Below are 21,337 nucleotides of genomic sequence, written 5' to 3' on the forward strand. Positions count from 1 at the left end.
CAGCGAGTGTCATCGGGATATTCGACTGTGGAGGTCCTGGTTGCCAATCCTGATTCCACCCTCGCCCAAGGTCCACTCACGCTCATCTGTACTTTTCAGGGGGAGTTACTGGACAGCAGTCTGGAGCAGGAATCCTGACTGATTTCCCCCTGCCCCCCCCCCCCCCCCCCTGTTTAGGCCAGGAGTGCTGAGGCCAATTGTAAAACCCCAAATGGCTAGTTTGTCTGGTATCGGTTAACTCAGCATGGCCCAGAGGTCGAACCTGGGCAAGTTACTCATAGAACGTAAAGTGATTGGAGGAACTTGAAGCTCTGAACCGTGAAGAAATGCAGGGATGCAGCACAGTGTGACTTACCCACGAGTGAGCCATCATCATAGATGGTAAAATACGTCACAGATGCACCTGTTGCAGAAGCAGGGCTGAATATGTTGAGTTTCCAATGACCTGAACTTTAGGTTTCAAGTGGGGAATAAACTGATTTAACTCAAAGTTGAAATTGGATCAAGGGGAAGGGCTCGTGTAATGAGCTGGGAAGACCCTCGAAGGTCAGCCCCTTGTATCAATAATCTCGGCCTCCTATTATTGATTCCTGGCCATTATTACTAATAAAACACGAGTACCCTTATTCTTTTTTTAAAAATTGAAACCATTAAAACTTCCTTGAAATTGTTTGCAAAATAAATAACAAATAGCAAAAATTGGCCTAATGTCCCTGTGCACCATAAGGATATAACAGCAACAACAACAACAACTTGTAATTATATAGCACCTTTAATGTAGTAAAACGTCCCAAGGTGCTGCACAGGAGTATTTTAAGACAAAAAATTTGACACCGATCCACATAAGGATAAATTAGGGCAGGTGACCAAAAGCTTGGTCAAAGAGGTAGGTTTTAAGGAGCCTCTTAAAGGAAGAAAGAGAGGTAGTGAGGAGGACAGGTTTAGGCAGGGAATTCCAGAGCTTAGGGCCTAGTCAACAGAAGGCACGGCCACCAAAGGTTGAACGATTATAATCAGGGATGCTCAAGAGGGCAGAATTAGAGGAGTGCAGATAGCCCAGGGGGTTGTGGGGCTGGAGGAGATTACAGAGATAGAAAGGGGCGAGGCCATGGAGGGATTTGAAAACAAGGATGAGAATTTTGAAATCGAGGCGCTGCTAAACTGGGAGTCAATGTAGGTCAGTGAGCACCGGGGTGATGGGCGAACGGGACTTGGTGCGAGTTAGGACACGGGCAGCTGAATTTTGGATGACCTCAAGTTTACGTAGGGTGGAATGTGGGAGGCCAGCCAGGAGTGTGTTGGAATAGTCAAGTCTAGAGGTAACAAAGGCATGGATGAGGGTTTCAGCAGCGGATGAGCTGAGGCAAGGGTGGAGACGGGCGATGTTACGGAGGTGGAAATAGACGGACTTAGTTATGCCACTGATATGTGGTCAGAAGCTCATTTCAGGGTCAAATATGACACCAAAGTTGCGAACAGTCTGGTTCAGCCTCAGACAAATGTTCGGGAGAGGGATGGAGTCAGTGGCTAGGGAACGGAGTTTGTGGCAGGGACCGAAAACAATGGCTTCGGTCTTCCCAATATTTAACTGGAGAAAGTTTTTGCTCATCCAGAACTATATGTCAGACAAGCAGTCTGACAATTTAGAGACCGTGGAGGGATCGAGAGAAGAGGTAGTGAGGTAGAGCTGGGTGTCGTCAGCATGGCATGAAAAGTGAAGAACATTAAAAGCCTAACAAACCGTATCCCTCTAGTACCTCAACTCTCCGATTAGACCTCATCCCTCGGATATTCTAACTCTCTCGTCAAAGCTCATCTCTCTAGTACTCCAACTCTCCTATTGAAGCTTATCCCTCTGCTACTGTATCTCTCCCATTGAAGATCATTCCTCTAGCATTCCAAGTGTCCCAGCCTAGTATCCAAGTACACAAGTTCTGCTCTAAATGTCATTTTTACTAATTTAAATATAGTTGTCAGCTTGGTTCTGTTGTTTTTAAGTCAAAAGCTGATGGTTTCCAACCAGGACTTGAGCAATTAATCTAGGCCGACACTTCCAGTTCAGTACTGCGGGAGTGCTGCATTGCCGGAAGTGCCATCTTTTGGATGCGATGTTAAACTAAGATCCTAGCTACCTATTCTGGTGCTTCAGGTGGATATTAATGATCTCATGGCAGTGTTTGAAGAAGAGCAGGAAGGTCTCCCGGTGTCCTGGCCATCATTCCTCCAGAAACAGAATAACTGGGCATTCATCTCATTGCTGTTTGTGCAACCTTGTCCATGAAATGGCTGCTTATATGTGAAGTGGTTTGAGACATTTCTGATAAGGCGCTGCGTAAATGCAACTCTTTCTTTACATCTTCCGTTCCTTCTCCTGCTTTCTTGGCTTATTTTGAGCTAGTTTACTGAAATGGGGTTATTTTTGTTTCAGGCCCAGGAGCAGCTCCAGGACGAGCTGGAGAGGACCAGGCTACTGCTGCAGGAGATGGGCCGAAGGGAGCGGCTGGTGAGGGTGGACCTGGAGCAGGCCCAGGCCAAGGTAAGAGAACGAGCTGCCGTGTTTACGCTGAGGTTTACAAGCTCAGATTCACACCTGAAACCTGTGGGACTGGGGCCGACTGCTGGGGAAGGCCGGAGTGGGAGCGGCTTCAAGACCCACACTGCAGGATCGGCCAGTGTCATCCAGGGCCGACGGGAGCTGAGCGCAGCCAACATGCCAGCTTGGCTCAGTTGGTGGTTCTGGGTCAGAAGGAGCGCTGTGTCCCGAGCACGAGCTGAATGATCAGCCCAGTCGATTTACCTTACTGTCATTTTTTACTCAATACTCTTCTGGCCGGCCTTCCACCCTCCATAAACTTGAGTTCATCCAAAACTCTCCTGCCCGTGTCCTAACTCGCACCAAGTCCTGTTCACCCATCACCCCTGTGCCCGCTGATCTATTGGCTCCCGGTCCGGCAACACTTCGATTTTAAAATTCTCATCCTTGTGTTCAAATCCCTCCATGGCCTCGCTCCTCCTCATCTCTGTAACCGCCTCCAGCCCTTAAACCAACAACAACAGCTTGCATTTATATAGTGCCTTTGACGTAGTAAAACGTCCCAACAACCCCCTGAGATATCTCTGCTCCTCTAACTCTGGCCTCTTGTGCATCCCTGATTTTCATTGCTCCACCATTGGCGGCTGTGCTTTCAGCTGTCTAGACCCTAAGCCCTTGAATTCCCTCCCTAAACCTCTCCGCCCCTCTACACCTCACAACTAACCTCTTGCTCGCCCGTTCTAATAGTTCTTTATGTGGCTTGGCGTCACATTCTGTCTGATAACATCCCTGTGAAGTGCTTTGGGACTTTTTACTATGTAGGCACTATATAAATGCAAGCTGTTATCACTTTTATACACATCAGGACTTGAGCACATAGTCAAGGCTGCAGTGCAGTGCTGAGGTGGCGTTGCATTGTTGGAGGCGGCATCTTCAAATGAGACATTAACCAAGGTGTTGTCTACGTGGCCCCCATAGGTTCCATGTAAGGGCCACCTGTTTTCTTATCGGCAGATATGCATCTGCTCACAAACAAGACTCATGGCGGTCTAATTGGACCTCGGCTGATAAGACACAGTAATTGACGTGGGGCGGGGCATGTTGAGTTGCCTGTCACCCTTTGAACGAGGTTACATGTCATTGACCAGTAAACTTTGGGTCACATCTAGTCATGCCCTATCAGTCATCATTGGGAAAGAAAGAGTTTGCATTTATATAACGCCTTATTACATCTGTCAGGGTGTCCCGAAGTATTTTGCATCCAATGAATTATTTTTCTCTGTTGTTAAATGGGTCAATGTGGCAGCCAGTTTGCACATCCCACAGTGAGCACAATTCTGAATATTTAAGTGGTGATGGTTGAAGGAACAATGTTGGTCAGGACATCAGAACAACTCCCTGATCCTCTTCAAATATTGCCATGTATCTTTAATGTCCACGTGAATCAGCATTACAGGAGATGGGGGCCTCAGTTTGGTGTTTCATCTGAAGGCTGGCACCTCCAACAATGCAGCACTCCCTCAGTACTTCACTGGAGTGTCAGCTTGGATTATGTGCTCAAGTCCTGGAGTGGGGCTTGAACTCCGCCATCTTCTAACTCAAGGCCACAGTGCAACCAACTGAGCTAAACTGACAGTTGCAAGTAGAGCTTTCAGCACTGTAGCAGTCTGTAATTTAACCTGGTGAGGAATGTGCTTGTATCAGGTTGAGATCTGCTTGGCAATTCAGCTGTAATAATGAACTTAACTACATCTCCCCACGTCATCCTAAAACGTCCTGTTGTACTTACGCAGTTGGAGCGATTCCGAAGTCGAATCACGCAGACCACATACTCTGCTCCCGGAGTCCGACCTCCTAAAGAGGCAGTTTCAGATCAGCAGGTGGGTCCCTGTTATAGTAACAATGAGTTCAGTTGCTTAGTGCTGTACAAGGGCCAGAGGAAAGATCAAATCACAGTGAGCATGGCGACCCCAGTCCAATAATCTGAGTTACACGTATCTGGCCAACTCATCAGTGATCACTTAACACCCCGTTCACACTGAGAAACCACTTCCACTTCTGGTTCAGTTGATTGCGTTGAATTTCCCTGAGTGGCAGATTCAGCAACACCAGGCCAGCTACCCACGTGCAGTGACTGCAGTTATAAACACACACAGCTGCAATGTGTCCAAATCACGCTGCTGGCCTGTATTGCACTAAGCCTGCCCGAAGCCAGAGTGAAATGGTGACCCCCCCGATAGCAAGTCTCGCCACCAGCAGCCGTTAGCCTTTGCCTGCAGTGGCACTTTGTGTTTTACACCACTTCATTATTACTGCACCTCTGAGGGTTCAGCTGGTTAAGGGAGTGAGTAGCTGAACCGTACAGGCTTGGAAGCTCCCAGGTTTGATTCCTGCTTTGTGCTGGGGTGCCGGTAGGGGTGCTGTGATTGACCTCTGGTTAGGAATGGAGAAATCAGCAAGGGTTCCGGCTCCTTGGCTCAGTGGATAGCACACTCGCCTCTGAGTCAGAAGGTTGTGGGTTCGAGTCCCACTCCAGAGACTTGAGCACATAATCTAGGCTGACACTCCCAGTGCAGTGCTGAGGGAGTGCTGCACTGACGGAGGTGCTGCCTTTCAGATGAGACGTTAAACCGAGGCCCCCTCTGCTCTCTCAGGTGGATGTAAAAGATCCCATGGCACTATTGGAAGAAGAGCAGGGGAGTTCTCCCTGGAATTCTGGCCAATATTTATCCCTCAACCAACATCTCTAAAACAGATTATCTGGTCATTATCTCATTGCTCTTTGTGGGAGCTTGCTGTGCGCAAATTGGCTGCCGCGTCTCCTACATTACAACAGTGACGACACTTCAAAAAGTACTTTATTGGCTGTAAAGTGCTTTGGGATGTCCTGAAGTCGTGAAAGGTGCTATAGAAATGCAAGTCTTTCTTCGTGATCATTACCCACTGACTCCTTCTGGAAATTCTGGACATTGTCAGACTTTGCTGTGCTGCTGCCCATGGGTGAAAAGATCGTCAACACTGACTGTCCAGGTTCGTGCATGACGAGTGGCCACTTAGCTGAGGTGCTGCTCTATCCAGAGTCGATGCCTTCAGGCATGAAAATTGAAATTAAAAAAGCAAAAAAAAATGAATTCAAAACTCACAAAGAAATTGAAGTGAAAACACTTTACGGAGCAATAACTTTTCCACAAGCTGAATAATTCCCGGGGCTACTTGTCTGAAGCAGTTAAAGGAATGAGGCAGAGTAGCTCATTGACTGACCTGCTGGTGCATGTTGCCGTCACACATGTTTAATCTTTGTTTTCTTCCAGTAAATGTCTGATTAATGATTAAATTGTATTTTTGAATTAAATAACTTAAAGACTTGCACACTTTGGCAATATACTGGAGTCAAAATAGGTTCAGTGGAAACTTGATCTTGCAGTGAGCCTACATAATAGTCATTGCACTTCAACGTAACTCATTGTATGTGTAGCATTTTGAAATAAGAACATAAGAATTAGGAGCAGGAGTCGGCCATATGGCTCCTCGAGCCTGCTCCGCTATTCAGTAAGATCATGGCTGATCTTTGACCTCAACTCCACTTTCCTGCTCGATCCCCATATCCCTTGATTTTCTAGAGTCCAAAAATCTATCTATCTCGGCCTTGAATATACTCAACGACTCAGCATCCACAGCCCTTTGGGGTAGAGAATGCCAAAGATTCACAACCCTCTCAGTGAAGAAATTCCTCCTCATCTCAGTCCTAAATGGCCGACCCCTTTTCTTGAGACTATGCCCCCTAGTTCTAGACTCTCCAGCCAGGGGAAACCTACTCTCTATATTTACCCTGTCAATCCCCCTCAGAATCTTGTATGCTTCAATGAGATCACCTCTCATTCTTCTAAACTCCAGAGAGTATAGGCTCAATCTCTCCTCATAGGACAGCCCTCTCATCCCAGGAATCAATCTAGTTTCTGAGAAAAATGATGAGGCTGTCTATAAATACAAGTCTTTATTTCCTCTTGCTGTTGGTAGCAGTAATTGCGCCAGTAATTTCCTAAACGTCAGTTCCCATTTGCAGGTGTAGCAGTTTTGGCGTCATTATGAATCTTACGATCCATGAAGAAAGACTCATGAAATAACACTGGACGGCCAGCTGGTGGCGCCGTCCAAGGAGTATAAATACTCGGGCATGGGCCCAGCTTGCCCAGGGACATTTTGTAAACAGGAACTAGTGAAGTACAACTAGACCTCCATGTTCTGAAACAAGTTGATTAAAGCCTTGCTTTATACTCAAACCAAGTGTGTAGTGAGTTTTATTACATCAGGCGTGTTATGGTGTCTTTGCTTCCTTTTGTTCCCGTCTCCTCTCCATTCCTTTCTGCTGTTGCCCCCCACCGGTTCCTTGCTTTGTGCTGCTACCATTTTGGGTTATGAGATGGGATGTTTAAACCTGCCCCAAAGTTAGCATGGCACTCGTCAAAAAAACTGCAACAGAACCGGCGCAGGTGAGGCAGATAGAGAAGAGTTGGGACTGGTCACAAAATATCAGACGCAGGAAAAATAGCAAGAATGGAAATATAGGAAGAAAATATGCACCAGCTTTAGAAAATAAATGGTATCTTTTGCTGAGGAGCTTCTGCACAAGGCCTCCGTGTGCAGTATTCCATTATGTGGTGGCCGAGATGGAGGGTCTAATACTTTATTGCTGAAAGAGCTTGAATGGAGAGGACGGTCAAACCCGTTACTTACAATAAGTTTAGCAGGTGGGTCAAAGGGTCTCCTCCTGTTTGCGAGAGTTGCTGGGGTGCGTTGGCCGCGACAGAACTCCTCCAGTGCATTACCAGCCCACACAGGAGATCGAGGCTGTCGGTTCTGATGAAGGGCCCCACACCAAACGTTGACATGTCTTTTCTGGTACCTAGATGTCGATGGACCTGCTCTGCATTTCCAGCACTTTTATTTCAGATTTCCAGCATTTTGGTTTTACCTTTTGCTTTTGATGTTAATTTGAAAGTGAGAGAACTCCCTTTGATCCTACTCCAATTTAAAAAATAAAAATCTTTCACCACATGCATTCCCTGTTGAAGAATACTGGCTGGAGTCCTACTCCCTGTTCTTGCGAACGGAGCCTAGACTGGCCCTAGGAGGGAGCATTAGAGTGGCTCGGGGGGGTGGAGGAGGGGGTTAGCTCCCTCCAGTATCCCTCACTGTTTCAGTGGAAGCCTCTGCTCCGTTCCTTTATTGCTGGGCTGAGATTGGAAACTGAACAACTGATCGGGTTGTGGGCACAGACCCTTACCGATCATTTGGTGACGCTGTACATTCCCACCGCCATATCCTGTGCGCCACATATTAAATTTCACTCGAGAAAAAACTCCAGGGCGCTGTTTTCCCCTCGTTTTTCTTCTGTCCCCTCCTGAAAGTGCTGATTCCTTCCAGCGTGCAGTTCCACAGGCACCAGCCGCCCTGGCTAACTCACCAACTGTCCACGTGAGATATATAACAGCAGTATATTTAACCATGGGAGGCATCACACCCAAGCCAGATCCTGATGTGTTCACACACTCACACTCACTCACTCTCACTCTCTCTCACACTCTCTCACACTCTCTCACACTCTCTCACACACTCGCACTCTCTCGCTCACACACACACACACACACACACTCTCACACACACACACTCTCTCCGTCTCTCTCACACACACTCATACTCTCTCACTCACTCGCACTCCTCACTCGCACTCCTCATTCGCACTCCTCACTCGCACTCCTCACTCGCACTCCTCACTCGCGCACTCGCACTCGCACTCTCGCGCACACACACACACTCCATCTCTCTCTCACACACTCATACTCACACACTCTCTCTCACACTCATACACATACACTCTCTCTCGCTCTCTCACACACACTCGCACACTCTTTCACACACACACTCTCTCTCTCTCTCTCTCTCACACACACATACTGGGCTGGATTTTCTGAATAGAGATGTGCTGGAGGCGGGACTGCTGCTTGCCAGGTCTCGGTCCCACCTCCATCATTTTCTGGCCAACCAGCGGGATTTTCCTTGATTGACCCAGTGGGCTCAGCAGGCCAATTAGGGGGAAGTCACTGACAGAGCACGTCAACGTCTGACGTGCCATCTGTAAAGATTTCTTGAAAGAGTAAATGTCAGCGTTTGACAGCTCTGTGAAGCTGTCAAATACTGACATTCTGTGTAGTTTGATGAGCCCTTGTGTTCAGGATTCATCAAACCTTTCTACTTTGTAGAAATCAGATGACTGTTGGTTCAGAGGATCCAACAGCCAGTCTGTGAAATCTACAATGAAGATGTCGGGACTCCAGATCCAGAGCGCTGAAGGCTGTAGGCAGAAACAACGGTAAGTGAACATTTTCTAACACTTTACACTCACCTCACATACTTACCAGTCCACACTTGCACCCATCACTCACCGTTACATTGCACTTTCAGACCCCTCCGACCCCCGCAGACCACCTCCTCGACTCCTCCACCCCGGCGGGGTTCTCCGAGGTTGGGAAGCCTGCACTTGAAAAGGTAAAATGGGACTAATCCTTTTTAAAAGGATTTAATCCCTTTCCCGCCTCGAGGAGACTGGACCCGGGTCAGGAAGGCTTCCCGCCTCCTAGCAAAAGGGCACGGAGACGGGATGGGGACGGGTTTGCCAGCTGCCCCCACTTTCTGTAACTTTACCGGCAGTCCTGCCTCCATAGGGCTGGCAAAATCCATATCTCTCTCTCTCTCTCTCTCTCTCTCTCTCTCTCTCTCACACACACATTTCCAGCAGTGGGTCACTGGATAGTAAACCCCTGGATTTCTCCCACCTTCCCTAACCCAGGGGTGCTGAGGCCAGTTGTAGCAGCCATACACCTGTCCTGGCTGAGGCCAGTTAACTCAGTGCAGACCAGGGCTGGGACCTTCTGGTCTTTATAGCTCAGGAGCACAATCAGCAGTGCAACTACACACTGAGCCAGGGAGGCATGAGCACTTTGACTTTTGAATGAATGTATAAAGCCCAAGTCTTTCGCCACCCTGTACTATAGCTCCCTGACTGACAGTACCGATCAGCTCTCAATCAATCTCGTTCTCTGTGTTGCTTGTCGGCAGGTGATTGAGCAGATGAAGCAGATTATTGACGAGCGGGCGGAGTTCAAGGAGAAACTGCAGGAGGAGCTGGATTTTAAAGTCTTGGAGCAGGAGGAGCGGTGCACCAACGCGGAGGGACTGAGGAGAGCGCTGGAAGAGAGCGTGGTAAGGGGTCACAAAGCACCTGTGTCTGCCGCACGGTCATCCTGCAGGAAGCTGTTGACCGCCCAAAGGGGCTGCTTGATTAGGAACCTCGGGGTTGCAATTCAGGAACTCCTGACCTGAATGAGCTGGGCCTTCTCAGCTCAAGGAATCTTTGTACAGATTGCACAGCTTTAGTCCTGAGAGACCCTTGCAACATTTGAGGGTGTTGATTCCGTGCTAGGGGTCACTCTGAGGTCTCACCTTGAGTCCATTCTTCATGTGTGAGCCCATTCAAGTCAAAAGTCAAGATCCAACGTCCATACATAGGAACAGGAGGAGGCCATTCAGCCCCTCGGGCCTGTTCCGCCATTCAATTTGATCATGGCTGATCTGTATCTCAACTCCATCCACCTGCCTTGGCTCTATACCCCTTAATACCCTCACCCAACAAAAATCTATCAATCTCAGTTTTGACATTTTCAATTGACCTCCAGCCTCAACAGCTTTTTGGGGGGAGAGTGTTCCAGATTTCCACTACCCTTTGTATGAAGTGCTTCCTGTCGTCATCCCCGGGCATCCTAGCTCTAATTTTAAGGTTATGCCCCATTGTTCTGACTCACCCACGAGAGGAAATAGTTGCTCGCTATCGGCCCTATTCATACACTGGAGAGTGAGCAGGAGCGAGGACCCTGGCCTGTTTTCCATCCCCTCAACCAGTTTTAGCTCCTCTACTGCTGGCCCTACTGAGATCAGACCCGGGGTTGAACCCAAGGATATAGTTGTTCAGTATGGGAATAGCAAAATGTACAAAGAAAGTGGGAACAGGAACCCAAGGATCTGCTGGTCTGCGTGGCTCAGTGCTGCACTGAACCCACAAGACAGCAGTTAATAATGTTTCCCCTGGGCCTCCCACTTGCACCATCTCCAGCTGGTAGGCTGATTGGGCAGCCTACACCCAGACATCACTAAAGCTGATCCATAATTGACTGCTGGAAAATAGGCGTCATTTGCAACCGGGGTGTTTACTCTCGCTGTGCGTTTCTCTTCTCGCTGTGACAGCACAGTCCAGATCGTTAACAACCCAACTGGGAGTGGAAAATCATCACAGCTTTCCACTGAGGTGCTGTCAAACACTGACAATCACTTTACAAAGGTGAGCCCTTACACCCAGGCTCTCCAATGACTCTCTCCTTAGGATAAAACAGATGGCAGCTGCAGGTGAGGGTACAGAAGCGATCTTTCACTTCTCCCAATCAGGTGAGGCCACACAAACACTTCAAAGTTTGTCACCTACAGAAAAATCTAAACACATTAAAAATGACTTTCCTAACATTTCCTTGCCTCTGATACTCACCAGTGTCCCATTGCAACCTTCACACCACTCCTGCAGCTGTCATCTATACACAAACATTACAACAGACCCACAGCATGCCTCACTTACCCTGGCGGGGTTCCCCGATGTCGGGAAGCCCGCAGAAGTCTCAAAATGGGGAAAAAGCCTGTTAACTGCCTGTTAACTACCTGTTAACAGGCAGTTAAGTGGCTATAATCCTCTTCCCGCTGCTAGGAGTCGGGTCCCTGCGCAATTCGGAGACCCGACTCCCGGGAAGGTTGTTTGGAGGTGGGTTCTTTTTGATTTTCCCAGCAGTCCCGCCTCCTCAGGGCTGGTAAAATCCAGCCCAAAGTGTTTCCCTACCCCAGGGCATCTATCTAAAGACAGCAGGACATTTGAATATCAGTCCCTGTTATTCACACACTCGGATGGATTTTGGCTTTGTATGATAGTGTTGCCCTTTGTTTCCATTCAAGTTAATGGAAATAAAAATGGGGAGTGATGCACAATGGGCTGCCGACTCACTATCGCCCGTTTTACACTATCTTACAAAGTCGAATTCTACCCCATTGTTCCTGTTTTTTTTTAAAGGAAGAAAGACCTTTCACGACCACCGGACGTCCCAAAGCGCTTTACAGCCAATTAAGTATATTTTGAAGTGTAGTCACTGTTGTAATGTGGGAAACGCGGCAGCCAATTTGCGCACAGCAAGCTCCCACAAACAGCAATGTGATAATGACCAGATTATCTGTTTTTTTTTTAGTAATGTTGATTGAGGGATAAATATTGGCCAGAACACCGGGGATAACTCCCCTGCACTTCTTCGAAATAGTGCTGTGGGATCTTTTACGTCCACCTGAGAGAGCAAATGAGGCCTCGGTTTAACGTCTCATCTGAAAGATGGCACCTCCGACAGTGCAGCACTCCCTCAGTACTGCACTGGAGTGTCAGCATAGATTTTTGTGCTCAAGTCTCTGGAGTGGGACTTGAACCCACAACCTTCTGACTGAGCCACAGCTAACACTCTAAAGTAAGAACAGGAGGAGGCCATTTAGCCCCTCGAACCTGTTCCGCCATTCAGTGAGATCATGGCTGATCTGCAGCCTAACTCCATATACCCGCCTTTGCCCTATATCCCTTAATACCTTTGGTGAACAAAAAGCCATCACTCTCAGATTTAAAATTAACAATTGACCCAGCATTAATTGGCGCTGGCAGAAGAGAGTTCCAAACTTCTACCACCCTTTGTGTGTAGAAGTGTTTCCTAATTTCACTCCTGAAAGGTCTGGCTCTAATTTTTAGACTCTGCCCCCTAGTCCTAGACTCCCCAACCAGCGGAAATAGATTCTCCCAGTCTAACCTATCGGTTCCTCTTAATATGTTGAAAACACCGATCAGATCACCCCTTAACCTTCTAACTTTGAGGGGGTACAACCCTAATTTGTGTAATCTCTCCTCGTAACTTAACCCTTGAAGTCCGGGTATCATTCTGGTAAACCTGCGCTGCACTCCCTCCAAGACCAATATATCCTTCCTAAAGTGTGGTGCCCAGAACTGCTCCCAGTGCTCCAGGTGTGGCCTAACCAGGGTTTTGTATAGTACAGCATAACTTCTACCCCCTTGTATTCTAGTCCTCGAGATATAAAGGCCAGCATTCCATTAGCCTTTTTGATTATTTTCTGTACCTGTTCATGACATTTTAATGATTTATGCACCTGGACCCCCAAGTCTCTTTGGGCCTCCACTGTTTTTAGCCTTTCACCTTTTAGAAAGTACCCTGTTCTATCCTTTTTAGGTCCAAAGTGGATGACCTCACAGTTGCCTACATTGAAATCCATTTGCCACAATTTTGCCCATTCACTTAATCTTAGTATCTCTTTGTAATTTTATGCTTCCCTAAACCTCTCCACTTCTACCTCTCTTTCCCCCTTGAAGAGGCTCCTTAAAACCTACCTTTTTGCCCTAATTTCTCCTTATGTGGCTCGGTGTCAATTTTTTGTCTTAGAATACTCCTGTGAAGTGCCTTGGGATGTTTTACTACGTTAAAGGCGCTATATAAATACAAGTTGTTGTTGTTTCATCTATACTGCCTACAATGACACCTATCTTTCCTCAAGCAATAGCCTCATTTCCACGTGGGCTTGAAGACAAGGGTTAGGTTCAGCGATTGTGACAACTCAGCCCGTGAGATTGATAGGTTCAGAGACTGTGAGCGGCTGCTGCTCGACGAAGCATGCTCATTATTTTTTGACGTGCATGGTGTTTTTGTTTGTCCTGTTAACAACGTGTCAGCACTGTGCCGGTGAACAGCCTGAATCAGGCCGTCAGTCACGGACGTTCGCTTCTACTTGCCCCGCACGTTTACGCCTGAGCTGTTTCTACAGGCCACAGAGGTTGGAGTGGTGTTGGCAGGAGTGACTGCAATATCTTACACAGGCTGTGATTGTATTTATCACCAGGCTCATCTGCAGACTGGCTTCGGGAGCTGTGCGAAGAAAGAGCTGGAGACGCTCCAAGAACTCTCCGTTGACCAGACTCTTCTGTGGGTGCAGAAAGCTGCCGCTGGCATTTTAAGTAGCGCGTTGTCCTGGCAACAGCTGTCGGAGCAGAGCCTATTGGATGCTGGGATAGATGCATCGAGCTGTGAAGGAGGTGACGATGTCATTCACTAACACTGTAGGGTGGACTGGGTGGCTCAGGGCATCAGACACTGGCACTGGGACCTGAGTTCAGCCCCAGCCCCGTCGGGCACGGGTCCCTCCGCACCAAAACCGCCCCTCATTCAGAACTAAATTGGCAGCCTCACTCGGAGTAGGCTGGTGCGGGAAATGGAGAAGTGTCACGCTGGAGGAGCCCTTCTCTGAGGGTAGTGCTTAGGCATATTGATGGGGCAGTGTAGAGGGAGCTTTACTCTGCATCCAACCCGCGCCGTAGCTGTCCTGGGGCAGAGGGTGGAGATAAAAGTTAAAAATGAATCGGTGTTTCGAACGGGGACGGTGCGTTGACCATGTCAGCCTCTCTCTCTTTGTTTCTGTGCAGGAATCGGTGGATATGTTCAGCGGCTGCAGGAGAAACTTCACATGGCAGAGGAGCAGATAAAGACATTGCAGGTGCAACGCGGAGATTGTGTAAGAATAGGCAAAACCCTCGGTCAGCAACTGGCAACACACCCATATTCACAACCAGGAACCAATACACCCACCCACACATCAACCAGGAACCAATACACTCACCCACACATCAACCAGGAACCAATACACCCACCCACACATCAACCAGGAACCAATACACTCACCCACACATCAACCAGGAACCAATACACCCACCCACACATCAACCAGGACCCAATACACCCACCCACACAGCAACCAGGACCCAATACACCCACCCACGCGGCAACCAGGACCCAATACACCCACCCACGCGGCAACCAGGACCCAACACACCCACCCACACATCAACCAGGACCCAATACACCCACCCACCCACACATCAACCAGGACCCAATACACCCACCCACGCATCAACCAGGAACCAATACACCCACCCACACAGCAACCAGGACCCAATACACCCACCCACGCGGCAACCAGGACCCAATACACCCACCCACACATCAACCAGGACCCAATACACCCACCCACGCATCAACCAGGAACCAATACACCCACCCACACATCAACCAGGACCCAATACACCCACCCACACAGCAACCAGGAACCAATACACCCACCCACACATCAACCAGGACCCAATACACCCACCCACGCATCAACCAGGAACCAATACACCCACCCACGCATCAACCAGGAACCAATACACCCACCCACACATCAACCAGGAACCAATACACCCACCCACACAGCAACCAGGAACCAATACACCCACCCACACATCAACCAGGAACCAATACACCCACCCACGCATCAACCAGGAACCAATACACCCACCCACGCATCAACCAGGAACCAATACACCCACCCATGCATCAACCAGGACCCAATACACCCACCCACGCATCAACCAGGACCCAATACACCCACCCACGCATCAACCAGGACCCAATACACTCACTGATACATGTCCTCACCTGATGGCTACACTTCACATTTTCTAGCAAGAGTCACTGCACAGTGATCAGGAGCTGGAATCGTGATTTTATCTTTCTTTCTCGCCCTCGGCTGCACTAGGGCCAATGGTCATGCTCTGATTGCTGCCCCCAGCTGACTCAGCACAGACCGGGACTGGAATCTGAGACCTTTCCTGCCTCTGCTCCACACTGGATGGTGCGCTTGCTCACTGAGCCATCAGGGGAATTTAATATTTGTAACATCACTGAGTGGCCTGAGCTAGCACCTGTGCATTGTTCTTGGATCCTTGGTCCTCGGGATGAACTGCGGGCTGGAAGAAAAATCCCTGACTCGGGTTGCCAGCTCTGGTCGGGCCTATTCCTGGCAGCTTCATCACATGACCTCACGCCTCCAACCGCCCCACCCGGTCAAACAGCCTTTTCTCCCCCATCTCCAACATTTTTATAACCAATAAATGAAAGTGTTCACAGAAAATTAAAAAAAAACATAATTCTTTTTAATGTCCCAAGGATTTTTTTTCTCCCAGGTTGCTCACAGGGATGCCGTGGAGATTAATCTTTAATTCCTGGAGACTCCAGCTCAACCTGGAGAGTGGCAACCAATGTTCCCTCTGAGCCGTACTTTGTTCTGTCCCTTTAAATATCTGGGCATGCGCGGTATTTGCAGAGTAAAAACCAGTGAGCGGCCTGCGCGGGACCTTTCAGATTACGGCACGTGCGCGCACCTCAGCGGGGAGCATTGTTGCCAACCCTACCCCCGACCCGTGCTCTGCATGACCTAATGGATTAACGTATCCCCACAGGAACAAATGGATCGGACACGGAACTCCTGGGATTGCGAGAGACAGGAGCAGCTGACCGAGCTGAGGGCGGAGTGTGAGCGACAGATGGTGGAGGAGATTAGACGATCGCAGGCAGAGGCTCGGGAGCAGCACGACCTGGTAAGGAGTCACCAGCCTGAATTTTATTCCCAGTGCTGGAATAGGTCTGCATGGTTCCAAGACAATATTCTGCTTGTCCCTGTGCTGTCCCATTTTAAACTTGACATCTTCACTCAGAGGGTGGTGGATGTTCAGTCATTGAGTATATTCAAGACAGAGATCAATAGATTTTTGAGCACGAAGGGAATCAAGGGATATGGGGATAGGGTGGGAAAGTGGAGATAGAAACATATAGCAACATAGAAGATAGGAGCAGGAGTAGGCCATTCGGCCCCTCGAGCCTGTTCCGCCATTTAATGAGATCATGGCTGATCATCCAAATTCAGTACCCTGTCCCTGCTTTCTCCCCATATCCCTTGATCCCTTTAGCCTTAAGAAATACGTATTCGCTGCTCACGATGCGGTCTCCTCTACATTGGGGAGACCAAACGCAGATTGGGTGACCGCTTTGCGGAACACCACTGTTCAGTCCGTAAGGGTGACCCCGAGCTTCCGGTCGCCTGTCATTTTAATTCACCGCTCCATTCCCACTCGGACCTCACCGTCCTTGGCCTCTTGTATTGTTCCACGGAAGCTCGACGTAAACTCGAGGAACAGCACCTCCTTCCGATTAGGCACTCTGCAGCCTTCCGGACTCAATATCGAGTTCAACAATTTCAGATCATAACCTCGGCCCCTATTACATTTTTACTTGTAATTTTTCCACTCCTTCCCCCCCCCCCCTCCTTTTGTTTCGCTCTCACGCCTGGCAGCTATCCCTTGCCCTGCCAGTACACTTTACACCTAATCTCAGCCTATTACCATCTCGTCTAGCTTCTAACACCTTTCATTGTCTCTTTTTTACTTCTTTTGTTTCTTTTATTCTTTTGTCCGATTGCAGCCCTGCCTCCGATCCATCTTTTCTTTCCAGTTTTGAAGAAGGGTTCGACCCGAAACGTCAACTCAAATTTCTGTCCACGGATGTTGCCTGACCTGCTGAGTTTTTCCAGCATTTTCTGTTGTTATTTTGGATTTCCAACATCCGCAGTATTTTGCTATCGTACCTAACTCCTTCTTGAATATATTTAATGAATTCGCCTCCACCGCCTTCTGTGGTAGAGAATTCCACAGGTTCACCACTCTCTGGGTGAAGAAATTCCTCCTCATCTCTGTCCTAAATGGCTTACCCCTTATCCTTAGGCTGTGACCCCTGGTTCTGGACTCCCCGCCATCGGGAACATCCTTCCTGCATCTAGTCTGTGCAGTCCTGTCAGAATTTTATAAGTTTCAATGAGATTCCCTCTCATTCTTCTAAACTATAGCGAGTATAAGCCTAATTGACCCAATCTCTCTTCATACATCATTCCTGCCATCCCAGGTATCAGTCTGATGAATCTTCGCTGCACTCCCTCCATGGCAAGAACATCCTTCCTCAGATAAGGCAACCAAAACTGCACACAATACTCAAGGTGTGGTCTGACCAAGGCCCTGTACAACTGCAGCAAGACATCCTTGCTCCTGTACGCGAATGCTCTCACTATGAAGGCCAACATACCATTTGCCTTCTTAACCGCCTGCTGCACCTGCATGCTTACCTTCAGCGACTGGTGCACAAGGACACCCAGGTCTCGTTACACTTCCCCTTTTCCCAATCTATTGCCGTTCAGATAATAATCTGTCTTCCTGTTTTTGCCACCAAAGTGGATAACCTCGCATTTAGCCACATTATGAGGTAGAAGATCAGCCATGATCTTATTGAATGGCGGAGCAGGCTCGAGGGGCCGAATGGCCGACTCCTGCTCCTATTTCTTATGTTCTTATTAAACCAATTACTGTGGGTTTTTTCCTCCAGATTTAGGCAACATTTATTGACCTGGTTGCTTGCTAGGTCATGCCAGGACATTAAGGGTCAACCACAGTGTGGTCTGGCGTCACCTGTAGGCCACGCCGGGTAGAGGTGGCAGCTTCCCTCCCCTGAAAGGCGTCCGTGAACTGGTCGGATTTTCACGCCAATCTGGCAACTTTCATGGTTATTTTATTGACCTTGATTGCACAAGTCGCCGTGGTGGGGTTTGAACTCGGGACCTCTGGGGTGCCACACTGACACCCTAACTGACTCGAAGGCATTGATTGCTGCCGGGGTTCCCGCTGGCAATTTTTCCATGGATGAGCAACAACGGGCTATTCGACTGTGACGGCATCGCAGCAAAGCCTGATCCGGGGCCTCGGCCAACCCTCCCCCGAATCGATTTTTGGACGTATGTGCCGTAAGTGGGCTGTGCTCAGGAGCGGGTACCCCGGCTGATGACCGCTGTGGTTTACAGAACATGCAGTATTGGTAATGCCAGCCGGAGAAACTAAAGCCGAATTGAAAAACGCACAACAGATCATTCCGACACCAGCGGGATTCACAGCTGCCTCCGCGTCAAGAGCACGTGGGAAGCCGGCTGTGAGAGGGAGGGGCCCAAGCAGGCTGGGAGCCCAGGGATACCAGGCTGCTGCTGCGGGCTAGAATGGCTGTTCAGGCCAGAACGCGCCTTCGGGTGAAGCTTCTTTAAGTGAGAGGGGGTGTGAATGTGTGCAGAGGTATTAGTGTGCAAGGGTGAGACTCATGGACTGTGCTGTGTCCCACAGCAGCTGGCTGAGGCAGTGGCTTTGGAGAAGAAGGAGAGGGGAACGGAAACAGCTGAGGAGGAGAAGAGGAGGCGTGAGGAGACTGAGCTCCGTCTCAAAGAGCTGAGTGAGGTCGGTGTCCACAGCACACAGAGCCGGTGGCATTGATTGACAGCAGTACATGGGTGGGGGGGGGGGGGTCTGGGAAATGTGGCTGAGGCCGATTGATACTGCACGGGGAGCTGGGGGCCTGATTGGCAGCAGTGCATTGGGGTAGGAGCTGCAGCTGGAACCTGGCTAGCAACAATGCATGGGCGCTGAGGCTGCAGTCTGGCAGCAGTGCATGGGGTGGGGTTCTGTGATCTGTGGCAGCAGTGCATGGAGTGGGGATCTGTGGCAGCAGTGCATGGGGTGGGGTTATGTGATTTGTGGCAGCAGTGCATGGGCTGGGGATCTGTGGCAGCAGCGCATAGGGTGGAGTTCTGTGGCAGCAGTGCATGGGGTGGAGTTCTGTGGCAGCAGTGCATGGGGTGGGGATCTGTGGCAGCAGTGCATGGAGTGGGGATCTGTGGCAGCAGTGCATGGGGTGGGTTTCTGTGGCAGCAGTGCATGGGGCGGAGTTCTGTGGTAGCAGTGCATGGGGTGGGGTTCTGTGGCAGCAGTGCATGGGGTGGAGTTATGTGATCTGTGGCAGCAGTGCATGGGGTGGGGATCTGTGGCAGCAGTGCATGGGGTGGAGTTATGTGATCTGTGGCAGCAGTGCATGGGGTGGGTTTCTGTGGCAGCAGTGCATGGGGTGGAGTTATGTGATCTGTGGCAGCAGTGCATGGGGTGGGGATGTGGCAGCAGTGCATGGGGTGGGGATCTGTGGCAGCAGTGCATGGGGTGGAGTTATGTGATCTGTGGCAGCAGTGCATGGGGTGGGTTTCTGTGGCAGCAGTGCATGGGGTGGGTTTCTGTGGCAGCAGTGCATGGGGTGGAGTTCTGTGGCGGCAGTGCATGGGGTGGGGTTCTGTGGTGGCAGTGCATGGGGTGGGGTTCTGTGGTGTGTTGCAGCAGTGCATGGAGAATGGGGCTAGGGCGTGATTCTTGGAGACTTTCTGAGAGCAGCCTGTGGGATCTCACCCTCCCAAGCTCAACACTGTGAGCTGACAGAGTCTCTGATTGAGATCGGTGATGCCACTTCTCCTGTGTGTCCTTGTTCACAGAGTGCAAAGGTGAAATGTCAGGAGGCGGAGGCTTTGAAACTGCAGCTGAACAGCACGTGCCAAACGCTCGAGAACGCGAGGAAGGTCGAGGTAAGCGATCGTCTCACACACGTGGTGCTTTCAGCTGAGGTATTTAAAATAATAAACAGGATAGAAACGCTAAATCCAAAATGCTACTTGAAACATAGAAACATAGAAGATAGGAGCAGGAGTAGGCCATTCGGCCCCTCGAGCCTGTTCTGCCATTCAATGAGATCCTGGCTGATCATCCAAACTCAGTACCCTGTCCCTGCTTTCTCCCCATATCCCTTGATCCCTTTAGCCTTAAGAAATATATCTAACTCCTTCTTGAATATATTTAATGAATTGGCCTCAACTGCCTTCTGTGGTAGAGGATTCCATAGGTTCACCACTCTCTGGGTGAAGAAATTCCTCCTCATCTCTGTCCTAAATGGCTTACCCCTTATCCTTAGACTGTGACCCCTGGTTCTGGACTCCCCCACCATCGGGAACATCCTTCCTGCATCTAGTCTGTCTGGTCCTGTTAGAATTGTATAAGTTTCAATGAGATCCCCTCTCATTCTTCCAAACTCTAGCGAGTATAAGCCTAATCGACCCAATCTCTCTTCATATGTCATTCCTGCCATCCCAGGTATCAGTCTGGTGAATCTTCGCTGCACTCTCTCCATGGCAAGAACATCCTTCCTCAGATAAGGCGACCAAAACTGCACACAATACTCAAGGTGTGGTCTCACCAAGGCCCTGTACAACTGCAGCAAGACATCCTTGCTCCTGTACTCGAACCCTCTCGCTATGAAGGCCAACATACTATTTGCCTTCTTAACCGCCTGCTGCACCTGCATGCTTACCTTCAGCGACTGGTGCACAAGGACACCCAGGTCTCATTGCACTTCCCCTTCTCCCAATCTATTGCCGTTCAGATAATAATTGGCCGCCTTGCTTTTGCCACCAAAGTGGATAACCTCGCATTTATCCACATTATACTGCATCTGCCATGCATCTGCCCAATCACCCAACCTGTCCAAATCATCCTGGAGTTTCTCGGCATCCTCCTCACAGCACACACGCCCACCCAGCTTTGTGTCGTCTGCAAACTTGGAGATATTACATCTAGTTCCCTCGTCTAGATCATTAATATATATTGTGAATAGCTAGGGTCCTAGCACCGATCCCTGCGGTACCCCACTATTCACTGCCTGCCATTCAGAAAAAGACCCGTTTATTCCAACTCTTTGCTTCCTGTCTGCCAACCAGTTCTCTATCCAAGTCAGTACCTTACCCCCAATCCCATGTGCCTTAACTTTACACGCTAATCTCTTATGCGGGACCTTATCGAAAGCCTTCTGAAAGTCCAAATACACCACATCCACTGGTTCTCCC

The 21,337-nt window shown here is 49.3% G+C and overlaps 1 protein-coding gene across 1 annotated transcript in view; it reads left to right on the forward strand.

The window, feature by feature from the left end:
• The window catches only part of fhad1 (forkhead-associated (FHA) phosphopeptide binding domain 1), a 125,713-nt gene that overhangs the window by 15,282 nt on the left and 89,094 nt on the right, over positions 1 to 21,337 (forward strand). The window contains exons 11-17 of the mRNA XM_085966937.1: positions 2,429 to 2,536; positions 9,650 to 9,793; positions 13,565 to 13,757; positions 14,145 to 14,233; positions 15,999 to 16,136; positions 18,750 to 18,860; positions 19,937 to 20,026. Coding sequence (XP_085823063.1) covers positions 2,429 to 2,536; positions 9,650 to 9,793; positions 13,565 to 13,757; positions 14,145 to 14,233; positions 15,999 to 16,136; positions 18,750 to 18,860; positions 19,937 to 20,026 — 873 coding nt within the window. The remainder of the gene's footprint in view (positions 1 to 2,428; positions 2,537 to 9,649; positions 9,794 to 13,564; positions 13,758 to 14,144; positions 14,234 to 15,998; positions 16,137 to 18,749; positions 18,861 to 19,936; positions 20,027 to 21,337) is intronic.

This window comes from Somniosus microcephalus, chromosome 25 (genome assembly GCF_052327205.1).
Source record: "Somniosus microcephalus isolate GS21.2 chromosome 25, FLI_Smic_1.0, whole genome shotgun sequence".
NCBI lineage: Eukaryota > Metazoa > Chordata > Chondrichthyes > Squaliformes > Somniosidae > Somniosus > Somniosus microcephalus.